The sequence below is a fragment of the Chelonoidis abingdonii genome, chromosome 6 (genome assembly GCF_003597395.2).
Source record: "Chelonoidis abingdonii isolate Lonesome George chromosome 6, CheloAbing_2.0, whole genome shotgun sequence".
Lineage (NCBI taxonomy): Eukaryota > Metazoa > Chordata > Testudines > Testudinidae > Chelonoidis > Chelonoidis abingdonii.
Window position 1 is genome coordinate 92,218,493 of NC_133774.1, and position 13,594 is coordinate 92,232,086.

At 39.5% G+C, this 13,594-nt stretch overlaps 1 protein-coding gene across 2 annotated transcripts in view; it reads right to left on the minus strand.

The window, feature by feature from the left end:
• Positions 1–13,594, minus strand: part of NAA35 (N-alpha-acetyltransferase 35, NatC auxiliary subunit) — a 43,167-nt gene that overhangs the window by 9,260 nt on the left and 20,313 nt on the right. For both annotated transcript variants that reach the window (XM_032771150.2, XM_032771149.2), the window contains exons 12-17: positions 11,864–12,042; positions 9,948–10,007; positions 7,755–7,861; positions 5,515–5,581; positions 4,890–4,988; positions 3,401–3,579 (exon numbers count right to left, since the gene is read on the minus strand). In XM_032771150.2, coding sequence (XP_032627041.1) covers positions 3,401–3,579; positions 4,890–4,988; positions 5,515–5,581; positions 7,755–7,861; positions 9,948–10,007; positions 11,864–12,042 — 691 coding nt within the window. The remainder of the gene's footprint in view (positions 1–3,400; positions 3,580–4,889; positions 4,989–5,514; positions 5,582–7,754; positions 7,862–9,947; positions 10,008–11,863; positions 12,043–13,594) is intronic.

Genomic DNA, 13,594 nt, shown 5'->3' on the forward strand with positions numbered 1-13,594 from the left:
TTCCATTTTTATTTTTGAATGTAGTTATTTTTTGTACATAATTCTACACTTGTAAGTTCAACTTTCATGATAAAGAGATTTCACTACAGTACTTGTATTAGGTGAATTGAAAAATACTATCTTTTGTTTTTTACTGTGCAAATATTTGTAATAAAAATGTGAGCACTGTATACTTTGTATTGTAATTGAAATCAATATATTTGAAAATGTAGAAAACATCCAAAGATATTTAAATAAATGGTAGTCTATTATTGTTTAACAGCACGATTAATTTTTTTAATCACTTGACAGCCCGAATTTCAAGCATTACAATTTTTAATAAGTAAAATCATGGATCATCATGTTAAGGAAGTGTATCACTTTAAGGAATCGTGTTATTCAACCATTACACAGAATTCTGAAAGAGAGTCCTAAAGTGCTACTACATGCTATGAACAAAGTTCTGGCCTTCTTTCAAACTAATAGCAAAGGTTGCAGGAAAACTACTCTAGGAGTGCAAAGCATGAAGATAAAAACAAACAAGTCTTCAAAAAAATTCATAGTTCAGTCCAGAAATGCGTTACTGACAGAATTCTGATGAAAGCTTCAACGAAATATTATTTTCTTCAACAAAAATTTTTTTTGGTTTTCACTGAAAGATCAAATTGAATAGCTATTTAGTACTATAGTTTAACTAAGATAAGATGTACAGAGTTATTAAAAGTGAGGAAAAAAGACCATGCAGCAAATGGATACTAATCATAATTGCCACAATGTATAAGTACCTTAATGGGTAGAAAATCCCAGGCACTAAAAGGACTCTTTAATCTAGCAGAGAAAGGCATAACAAGAGCCAGAGGCTTCAGGTTAAAGCCAAACGAATTCAAATGAGAAATAAGGCACACATTTTTAACAGTAAGGGTGATTAACTACTGGAACAAACTCCCAAGGTAAGTGGTGGAATCTCCATGTATTAAAATCTATCTTCAAATCAAGAGTAGAGGCCTTTAAGGAAGATCCGTGTTAACTAAACACAAGTTGTGGGGCTCAATACAGGAGCAACAGTGAAATTTACTGGCCTGGTATATAGTAGGTCAGACTAGATAATCTAATGGTCCCTTCTGGCCTTAAAGAAAAATCTACTAAAATCAAATAGCAACAAATTCATTAGTTACTATAACGTTTTCTTCAAATGCCTTAGTTTGAAAGTGAATTATGAAATGCCAACATGGAACCAGTTTTATTGCCCTTACTACCCCTGGAGCCAAATTCACAGACTAGCATCAATAGTAGTACAGTTATTATAAAATTAAGGATTGTCTCACACCCTCAGTAAGATCTCAAATTGGAGCAGAACAATGAAGAGGCAAAATTTGCAGATGACACAAAATTGCTCAAGATAGCAAAGTCCAAAGCTGACTGCAAAAAGTTAGAAAGGGATCTCACTAAACTGGATGACTGGGCAACAAAATGGCAGATGAAATTCAAGGTTGATAAGTGCAAAGTAATTCACATTGGAGAAAATAATTCCAATTGTACAGACAATATGATGGGATCTAAATTAGCTCTTACCACCCACAAAATACCTTGGAGTCATCGTGGGTAGTTCTCTGAAAACTTTGCTCAACGTGCAGTGGCAGTCAAAAAAGCTAACAATGTTAGAAACCATTAGGAAAGGGATTGATAATAAAAACAGAAAATATCATAATGTACTACATAAATCCATAATACACCCACAGATTGAATACTTCATGTAGGTCTGGTCACCCCATCTCAGAAAAAAGCTATCTGAATTGGGAAAAGTAGAGAAATGGGCAATGAAAATGAATAAGAGCATGGAACAGCTTCCATAGAAGGGGAGATTAAAAAGACTGGAACTGGTCATCTTAGAAAAGATGCAGGGACATGATAGGTCTATAAAATCATGAATGGTGTGGGGAAAGTGAATAGGGAAGCATTATTTACCCCGTCATATAACACAAGAAGTAGGGGCTACTTAATGTACTTAATAGGCAGCAAGAAGACAAAAGAAAGTACTTTACACAATACACAGTCAACCTGTGAAACACTGTATCCCCTGGCAATGAGAAGGCCAAAAGGTTCAAAAAAGGATTAGGTTAAGTTCATGGAGGATAAATCCATCAATGACTATTAGCCAAGAGTGTCAGTGATGCAACCCCATGTTCCCAAACCACCAACTTTTTATAAACACTCTAGGGCAGCGGTCCCCAACCTTTTCATCTGGTGGGTGCCAGACGAAGGACCGTGGCGGCGGTGGTCGAGCATCTGCCAAAATGCTGCCAAATTTCGGCGGCATTTCGGTGGCGATGCCTCTCAATGACACCGCTTGTCGGCGGCAAGCGGCATCATCGAGAGGCGTCGCCGCTGAATTTAAGTGGCATCGTTGAGAGGTGCAATTGCCGAAATGCCGCCGAATTTCGGCGGCATTTTGGTGGATGCTCGACCACCAGCCAGGATGCAGGTGCATTTAGATGGCACACATGGGCACGTTAGGGACCACTGCTCTAGGGGATTTGACTTTCCCTTACCAGATGTAAGTAGTATGCAGTCCTTTGAAGAGTAACAGTACAGTATATACTATACATTAAAATTCATTTTCAATGGAGTTAAAAAAATAGCATCAAGATGTCAGTTTAACACGCGAGTGCTTTATTGGTCCATTACAAACAAGCCATTAAAAACATTTTTTTTCCTTTTGGCCATCTCCTCCTATGGAAAGTAGTTCAAAGTAGAAGGAGTATAACAGAACAGCATGTATATTGTTTCTGCACACTGTCATCTTCCTTTTTCACTAAAATAAGTTGTCCAGTAAAAGATACTACCTCACCCACATTGTCTGTCTCTCTCTCTCTCTCACTAAAAACAGAAGGAAATGCTCTGAATATAGATAGGGGATACATTTGGAGTAAGATATTGTTTTTAAAAATGATCTCCCACCTCAATGCGTCTAAATGTTAAAAATATCTAATGAGATTAGCATTATTGGAAGGGAACAGAATATAAACCAGAAGCAGGTAGTGTTTTTTCCTTTAAAATCTATGCTGGCTGCCACAATCAGCATTGCTTCTCATGGGACTAAACCACTTTCACTGAAGATGGTCTATTAGAATAGGCTAAATAAGTAGCCAAGCAGTGATCTGGACAGTGCATTAGTGAATACACTGTAGAGAACAAACATGGGAGAAGGGATGAGATGGCCCAATAGTTTTTTCCCCCCATCTCTAATTTTTATGATGCAGTGAGACTAAATATTTTGTGCAGTCAGTCTGGGATGAGAGCATTGTTCTAAATCCCAGTTTAAAACACTGACCTAACACTGTTCTATACATTTACAGGCTGGGCTCTGTGGGAACATTCCCGCTTTCCCCCCCACAAAGCTTTCAATAATGTGTACTCTTACCAATATATGTAATAATACTCATGCATACTGTAAAGTTCCAATTCAAAGCCACTCAGAAGATACTGTATCATGATGCGGAGATTATGGTAGAGGACCCAGGTCCCCAAACAAGCCAGATGTTGCCTTTGGGGTTCCTGTTTCAGCAGCATGCTGTGAAGTGCTGCATCTACTTTCTCTGCCTACCAGAAAAAGACACAGCAAACTTAAGTAAAAATACCACAGCTATAGGAAAGTGAGAACATACTGAGAAACAATATTCATGGTTTTGCCACAATTAAAACCCTCACAAAATTCTAAATGAAAATATGGTCAATAAATCCATAATACATATTAACAAGGGAAATCAGTTTTCACAGAACATGACTTCAGCAGTCCAAAAAGCATATAAAAATGGGTTATATAATTTAGTCACTGTCTGGGGTAGAAGAAAAAAAATATTTTTCTATACTACACTGCCATATTTACTGACAAAGGATTTAATTTTATTGACCGTTTTAATTACTGAATAGTCAAATTTACTAACATTTGGTAAACCAGCATGAGTATTGTATTCACATACTATGTGCAGCTGGGAGACCAGGAGCAACAGCTTGTTACGGTTACAATATCATAGAGGTAACTGAATATTTTTGGGAACTTCCACAGCACCAAGTTGTAAAAATCACTAGACTATGGCTCCAGATAGGAAATAGCATGTAAAATAATAAACAAATAAAGAATCTTCTATTGTTTTTATTTTAGGCTAAATGTCTGAAGATTTTCATTTTTTATTTTTATTTCTTTTGAAATACTACAATTGAGAGAGCCTCCATAATCCTAACCAAAAGAACACAACCACAAACTCTTTACTCAGGAAGAAACAGCTCAAGAACAATGCTGACAAACCCCTCTACTAAGCACCCACGTGGAACACTGACCCACCACAAAGGCAAAAAAACCTCCCCATTCCACACTCCTCTGCCCCGTACCTTAACATGCAAAGCCTGAAAAAGTAATGTTTTTCATTATCTCTTAAAAAATAAATCCATCTCCTACAAGTGAAACACAACCTCTCACCATGGTCAATCATCCTCCAATTTGGAAACAGCTTCATAGATGAGTTGAGTATGTGTTCTTTAATGTTGGATGACAGGGAGGTAAATGTAAGTATTTTATAAATTTTACACTTAAAAAAATCTGGTTTGTTACACAGATTTGCAATTAATATTTTATACATTCATCTTGTACACATGCAATTTCGTGTTTGAAACAAGATGTGCTCTGAACTTGAAGTGGCTCAGAACTAAGCTTCTCTACTCTGTTGTTAACCTTGAGCGCACTGGCAGCTCTAACAAGTGCAGGGAGCAGAAGCAGACTATTTTAAGGTTAAGAAACAGACATTAAAGATTACGGTAGGGAAAACATTTACAGGAAGCCCAACACAAGAGGTTCCATTGTGGAAAAACCACACAGAAGATGAAGCCTACTGGCCTCCTGGCTGGTACATTACCTCATCCTGCAGAGTGGCAAATTCCTCAAGAATATGACCCAGTTTATCTCTCTGACGAGCCCTATTGTGTCCATGGATTTGAATCAGACTACAGAATGGCTGAAATAGAAGAACAACTGATGAATTTAAAACCTAAGTTATCCCACATAATATATTTTTATTTACAGATTGAGCCCCCGTAAGTATGCAACCAAGCAGGATGTGTGAAAGGACTCATGCCTAAATACATTTTCTTAGAGATTTTCACATTGTGCTTTGTTTTTCAATACATGAAGCTCTTCGAACACAGATACCAAACAGACATCTCCAAACGGGACAGAAGGATAAATATTTACACTTTTTGAAAAACAATGTGCGTTTGCTGGGTTACATGAAATTACTTTCCATTCCTAAAGATCTATACCCATTTTATAAATTACTACAAAACCTGTCCCTCATACGATGGTCCTGGGATTGCAGATTGCAACAGTTATGTTTGTTTTCAAAAGGTTAAGAATTTAGGAATCCATGTTTAAAAATACTGGCCTAAAATTAGGTATCTCAATCTCATTTTCAAAAGGTGCTGAATTCCTTTGACAATGCCTAAATATGTATTAAAGGCCTTTGTAAGACAATTGACACTTACCCGAACACAATGGGTCACAAAAGAATCAATGTAGTCCTTGGCCTGATGGTTGTTATATAGACAACATCTATAAGGAAATATTCAGAGTGATATCAAATGAAACTATGCTCTAAATAGTCACTGTTACCCAATTAAGAGACGAGATACTGACTTTAGCCATGTTAGAAAAAAAGAGGGCAACCAGTACCATCGAGGTCATAAGAACCTAAGAATGACCATCATACTGGGTCAGACCAATGGTCCATCTAGTCCAGTATCTTGTCTTCTGACAGTAGCTGGTGCCAGATGCTAGAGGGAATGAGCAAAACAGGGCAATTTATTGAGTGATCCACATCCCCTGAAATCCAGTCCCCAGCTTTTGGCAGTCAGAGGTTTCTAGCCTGTCAGTGGTTTTCCAACTACAGTAACTCCTCACTTAATGTTGCAGTTATGTTCCTGAAAAATGCAACTTTAAGTGAAACGATGTTAAGCAAATCCAATTTCCCCATAAGAATTAATGTAAATGGGGAGGGGTTAGGTTTCAGGGAAATTTTTTTCACCAGACAAAAAACTATTATATTATACACACACACACACAGAGTATATATTTTAAACAAACAATCTAATACTGTACACAGCAATGATGATTGTGAAGCTTGGTTGAGGTGGTGAAGTTAGAGGGTGGAAGAGGGTGGGATATTTCCCAGGGAATGCCTTACTGCTAAATGATGAACTAGCATTTGGCTGAGCCCTCAAGGGTTAACACATTGTTGTTAATGTAGCCTCACACTCTACAAGGCAGCACGAATGGAGAGAGGGGAGACAGCATGGCAGATAGAGACAGACACAAACCCTGTGTGTGGGAGAGAGATGTGCATTGCCCCTTTAAGTATGCTGCCCACCCCGCTCAGCACATTGCCTTTAAAAAATCAGGAAGTTGAGACAGCAGCTGCAGCCAGAAAGCTCTCTCCCTTCTGAGCCCTGTCCTGTCCCCACCCTGCTCTATATGGAGAAGGGGTAAGGGGGGGCAGAAGTAGGGGGACACCCTGACATTAGCCTCCCTCTTCCCCCGTACCCTGCACAGCAAGCAGGAGACTTCCAGGAGAAGCTCCAGGGCAGAGAGCAGGAGCAGCACATAACAGTGGGGGGAAGGACAGCTGAAAGGAACTTAGGGGAGCAGGGAGCTGATGCGGGGCTGCTGGTCCACTCTGGTTCCAAGCCCCCACCAGCTAGCTGCAACAGGCTGCTCTTCCTGCAAGCAGTGGACAAAGCAGACAACTACCAAACAACGTTATAAGGGAGCACTGCACAACTTTAAATGAGCATATTCCCTAATTGATCAGCAACGTAACAACAAAACAACATTAACTAGAATGTCCTTAAATGAGTCATAGAATCATACACTATCAGGGTTGGAAGGCACCTCAGAAAGTCATCCTGTCCAAACCCATGCTCAAAGTAGGACCAATTCCCAACTAAATCCCCACATGGCTTCCCCAAAGATAGAACTCACAACCCTGGGTTTGGCAGGCCAATGCTCAAACCACTGAGCTATCCCTGGAGTTACTGTATGGTGTACTAGGAGAGCCCCAGAATGCAACATTTTGAGAAACAAATCAGTGCAAACTTAGGGAGCTGGGAGACAACATATCCATTAGTGGGGGGTCTCTCACAAAATAGTACACAATGAAAGAGTTGGAGGAAACTAATCTATATGGAACAAATGTCATGGAAAACCTGGAGTACTATAATAACCACCCAGAATCAGATTAGGGGTTTGTGGGGCCAAAGCAAGTGGAAGCCTCTCCACACCCGTTCTGCCTACCCTTCCCTCCCCCAGCACTCCTGCTGGGGAAAAGGCCTTGGAGCATGAGGGTTTGCCCCCACGCGCAGCACTCCTGCCAGGGAGCGGGGTCGGGGAATGAGGGCTTCCCCCACTTCCCAACAGAAGCCCCCGCGCCCCGACTCTACTCCCCAGCAGGAGTGCTGGGCAGGTGGAGCACTATCATTTTTCTGGGGGCCCCCCCATTTAGCCAGGGCCCCTGAGCACTGGCTCCATTGTTGAAGTGGCTAATCTGCCACCGTAACCACCACTGACATTTTTATGTGACTTCTTCAGACAAACATTAAGATTTTCTACTTATAGAAAAACATGATCAGTTGTATCTAACTGAATTGGGGTTTTTGTTTTTAAACAGAAAGGCTTGTGAAATATTTTGTACTGATGCTTAAACAGACAGAACCCAGGCTGCTCTACTTACTTAGGAGAAAGTACTGGAGGACTGACAAAAGATCTTAATGCATCTTTCACCATATCTTGTATGAGATGTGTACCAAACACCTTCTTGTTATCCACAAGGAATGTAGTCTGGAAGGAAAATATTTTTTTTGAAGTTAATCATCTATTTTTAGAAATATACTTTTTAAAAAAATAGTTGATTTATAAAGTAACTACAGTAGTTATGGTATTTCAGAAATCTTACGGGAGATACGCCGTTAAACAAAAAGTTAAATGGTTTGGTAGGTGAGAGATCCAAAAGAGTGGGGCATGTAGGAAGTCCTCATTCCCAGGGCAACAGTGGCAGTGAGCACTGCTCACCTCACTCTGAGTTTACCATCATGGAGGCCCAGTATGCAAACTGATTATATAGCTGCACTAAGAACAGAGTTGTCTTCTGTTCTGAAAGTTTGGGGAGTGGCAGAGAAGAGGCTAAGCAGTGCCCGAGAAGGAAGGAGAAAATGCAGACGATAGGGGAGGTGTGCAAAAGGAACTTGCCTTGTGGTGACTTCTATTAGCTGTATTTTTCTTTTGCCTCTGATGCCATTGTCTGGTTCCCATGTTACTTTCCCCTCCATGACCACAGCATCCCCCCCTCCTGCAGCACTCTTAAAGTGCATGTGAAGCAGGATCTGCTGGTAGGCACCGTAGGAGCTCCACAGCTGAAAAATTTGTCTCTTAGGAAGGCAGAATCCCAGCTGACATAAACTGCAAGTGGAGTTATGACTTGAATGGAGCTATGACACCATGCATCAACTCAGCTCCATAGGAGGAAGGTGTCTGCTTCAATGCAGTTTAGGAGGTTTGGAAGTTACAGACGCCTCTTGCAAGCCTCCCCAGCTGCTCACATTTGCTTTGGTCTGTAAGAGCTGTCTTGCCTCCTTTCAGCTACCCTCCTAACCATGGGTCATTGTTGCATATATTCTCTGATGTGTCACACAGTAAATAGGACCCTGCTAACAATGCTCTTTACCTACCCAGAGATTAGGCAAAGAGTAATGTTTCATTTGGGTGGACATAGTGACACTGGGAGATGAACCTTCCTTCTCTCTTTCCCCTCACCCAGCTTGACATTTAGAGCTAGCTGAAATTCTCAGTTTTTCCAACAAAAAAATGCTTTTTGATCAAAATGAAAAAAATTAATTTTGGTCAAAATCTTCCAGTTTTCTGATGAAAACCCAAAAACTAAAAAATATTTTTGATATTTTTTGTCTCTTTGGTTAAAAAAAAATATTTTTGTTTTCTTGAGAACAGATTATTTTAAGTCTAATAAATTTTGTTTTTTTCAATTAGAGTTTTGTAGGTTTTTGGTTTTTCATTTAAAACCAAAATATTCTGTGGAAAATTTTAAAAACAGCATTTCACAATTTCCCACCAAATTTTATTTATATATAATTTTTTTCCCCATGAGCTCCAGGATCAAAGATAATCAACTTCTGACATTTGGATATAGGTTGACCAGACAGCAAGTATGAAAAGTCAGGACAGAGTGTGCGGGGTAATAGGTGCCCCATATAAGAAAAAGCACCAAATATTGGTACTGTCCCTATAAAATTGGGACATCTGGTCACCCTATCTGGATACCCCTGTTCAAAGCAAAGCCTGCTGTAAGAAGGTATTTTGCTCTGGGTCAATAAAACTTACAATAATATTTGGGAACACTCATGAGTGAAAAGGCTACAAACATTCAGTTCTTTCCCAACCTTCAGCTGCTGATGTAGCAGTAGGAATATGCTGTGGATGAAATTCAGCCATGGGGTGGAGGATGAGCACGAGGCTCTTTACACTAATTAAATCCCACACTGAGACTGCACAGGGAAGATGCAGGTGGAGAGACTTTACAGGAGTGTCCGCACACTCCTGGCTTACTGCAAGGAAAGTGGATTTAACTCTGTGTTTATACCATCTTCACAACACATTTGCTCAAGTTAATCAACAATAAATAAAAACAAATACTGTATTTAGACTGTCAGCTATTCAAAATAAAAAACATTTGATACATAAAAATCTGAAGAGTTCAATTTTTGTTTTACATTCTTCATACTAATGACTGTGTTGATATCAACTATATAATTTGAACATTTAAAAACAAGAATAATGTAGGTTCTTGAAGTGATTATTTTATTCTAGTGCTGTTATAAAAACGTAAGACATTTCATTATAAATTAAGACTTGCCTGTAAGAGAGATCTTGAAAGAACACAAGGTGATTGCTCGCTAAATTCACAGAAAAAATCCTAATTTACATTTAGGATGGAAAGAGAAGTAAGGTTAATATATCAGTTTGAAATGTACGAAAAAGAGGTAAATCTTTAATATGAAATAAAAGTGTGAATAATCTTAAAAAACAAACAATACATTTTTCAGCTGATATATGATTTTGTCTCAAAGTACAAGAGTTGTTGAAATCCTAAATCCTATTGAATAAAACCAGAAGATTATTAAAATTCCTTCCAAGTACCCACAGTATGATGAAATTATAAAAAAAAAAAAGACTATCAAACTGTTACGGTCATCTCCAACTTGAGTTGTGTAAATGACAGGATAGGACCGACTATTCAACTAATATTAACTGTTTTATGAAAATGATTGGTTTATTAGCATTACAGACAGTATGTCTAATAAAAAGAGTTATTATAATGTTAAAAAGATCTTTGTCTTCTTTCTTGGAACTCTGCCTGGTGCAACCATGCCTCTTTTGTAATTCAGTGAAATGTTAGAAAATAAAAATGTAGACCAAACATTTAAACCTCTCTTAACTTTTATAGGCCCTAATTTCGGAAAGCCTCTGTTAAGCAGGAAAGAACTTATGCTTAAAGTTAAACATGTTTTTGTGAGTCTCTGAATAGGGATGGCATTAACCAAGGAGTTAACTGCTTCTTTTAAATCTATGCCATAATTCAGGGTTGAATACTGCTTATCAGAATTCTAAAAATTGTATGAACTCACTACTAGGAAGAAATAAAAAAAGCAGAAGAAAAAAGTCAGTATCCTCTTCAATACTGTAAGGCAGGGGTGCACAAACTACAGCCCCCCTAGAACTTTTAATCCGGCCTCAAGCTCCTGCCGGGAAGTGGGGTCAAGAGCTTGCCCCGCTCCATGCATGCTGTGGCTCTGCGCGGCTCCTGGGAAGCAGCTGGCATGTGCCCCCTCTGGCTCCTATGCCTAGGGGAAAACTGGGTGCCACATGCTGCTTCTGCCCCCACCCCCGCAGCTCCCATTGGCCGCGGTTCCCGGCCATTGGGAGCTGCAGGGGCAGTGCCTGTGGACAGGACAGTGCGCAGGAGCTGGAGAAGGGAGATGCATGAGGTAAGAGCCGCCTGGAGCCTGCACCCTTGTACCCCCCCAACCTCCTGCCCCAGCCCTGATCTCCCTCTCACCCTCTGAACTGCTCGATCCCAGCCTGGAGCCCCCCCCCCATACCCCAAACCCCTCATCTACGGCCCCACACCAGAGCCTGCACCCCCAGACAGAGCTTTCACCCCCCTCCCCAGCCCTGATTCCCCCTCCCGCCCTCCAAACCCCTTGATCCCAGCCTGGAGCATCCTCCTGCATCCCAAACCCCTTACCTCTCCGCACCAGCCCAGAGCCCCCTCCCACACCTTGAACTCCTAATTTCTGGCCCCATCCCAGAGCCCACACCCCCAGACAGGGCCCTCACCTCCTCACACACCCCTGTCCCCAATTTTGTGAGCATTCATGGCTTGCCATACAATTTCCATACCCAGATGTGGCTCTCAGGCCAAAGAGTTTGCCCACCCCTGCTGTAAGGACTATATTGTATTCTGTTGCTATAGATGCAGCTTTCTTTCCAATTAGAACAGGAAGACAACTTATTTAGGCCTACTCTGCTCCATCATTATCTGCAATTAGGATTTTTGCAAGATATGGAAATCAAAGGAATAGGAGAGAAAAAAAGATATTTGCTAAAAGTACTAAATAGCAGGAAGAAATGTAATTTCAAACTTCTAAGAGGGTATTACTAAACAGGAAAAAACTGAAGTTTGAAACGTACAACCTGTTCTTTGAATAATAAACATATATATAAAATCATTCCTCTATCTACATAAAAATAAGCAGTATTCACACTCACCAGTATACAGTGCAAATTAGTTAAGTTGACCACTTCACATACAGTTTTTATTCTGTCTATAAGTTTCGAAAAATAGTTGACCATTTCTTCCCTTTTAATTATTTTTGCATATCGAGGAAAAGTTGGAGGGAGCAACCTCTGGTTAACAAGGGGCTCAAAACCCATCATAATAGGATGATCTTTAAATAAAAGACAGAAGAAGAAAGATTTTATGTGATTTGGGTTTTCAGAACTTTTTTTAAACTGCCAAGTATAAAACAAACGATTCTTCATTCATCTAAATTAAGTATCTTCAAAGGCATGCTAATTATGAGAGAAAGCTATTCCAAATTTAAATGTACAATTTTCTCTTGTAAATTAAATTGACAATTACATTTAGATTACTAGCTATGCTAATTATTCAATTACTACAACTATCATGAGATTCATTATTTAAAACTGCACACTAGTAAACGCAGTTAACTAGTTAAAAGTTCTTACTTTTCTACAAGCTAGTTGCATAGTCTGAACATCGTCCCGTATCTTACGGCAGGTCTACTAGAAGCGCTACCTTGGGGCAGCTGCACATAGCACCAGTGTGGAGAGCACTTGGGTCGCTGTAACTTGCCTCGCTCAGCAGGGCGTCTTTCACACCACTGAGTGACGTAAGTTAGATCGACTTAAGTGGTAGTGTAGACCTGCCTTTAGTGCACTTAATAAAAGGATCCCATCCTCAGGGTCCTGATTAGTCTGCCCACCCCTGGATCTGCTAACCCCTGTCATAGTCCATAGGAAATAGAAAAATTTCAACTATATCCCTTTACACAAGGGAGGGGGTGTCCTCATATGGGTAGGGGAACACAACAGGGCCTTTATGTAACCCAAATGATTCACGTTCTTCGTTTAATCATCTACTTTCTACTATGTCAAGCTAAGTAGTGGCATTTGGCAGAAATGCAAATCTGCTCCTCGTATTACTAAATAGCAAATGTTTGCAAGTCTCTATAATGCTGGAATCATATAATAGAGTCCTTCAAACCTCATGGGTTTGTTTAAAAAAAAAAAGTTATCAAGTCTCTCATTATCTAAATATTTAATTAACTTTTCTCTCATGACGCAAAAACAAATTTTCAAAACCTTTCCTCTTTTCAGAAAGCTGACTAAGACATCTGTCAGAATTCAACAGAGAACTGGAAAAGTAATATTACTTTATGGCTAAGGGAGGTGTGTTTTTTTTTTTTAAGTTAAATTCAAGTTACAATATATATCTGCATAGACAACTGAGTAAAGGAGCAAAACAAAGTACATAAGATATATAGTTATTGTTGCATATTTTGGGAAGCAGCTCTGCTGTAAATGGTCAAGATACCAATTCTAGGTGTTTCAGCTTGCCAACATGAATGTAAAAAAAAAGAATCAATTGCTTAGAATAAATTAAGAGAATAATCTTATAACATGCAGGAAGGAACAAAAACACTTTTTTAATCAACTGAGTTGGGGAAATAGATTTTCGTCTCAGTTACTGGATATCATAATGAAGTGTACATAAACTGTGTTCAATAGTTGGTTCAGTTTTAAACAGGATTAGTAGTGCCTGACATTCACTACCCTTTCTTGACTGGTTGGTGGCTTATATGATGTGTGTTATTGGTCTCAATCCACTTCTTTTGGACATAATATACATCACAAAACAACAACAACCACCACCACCACCCATCTAGCACCCTTTTCCATTAGGCTCAGCAGTGAGGC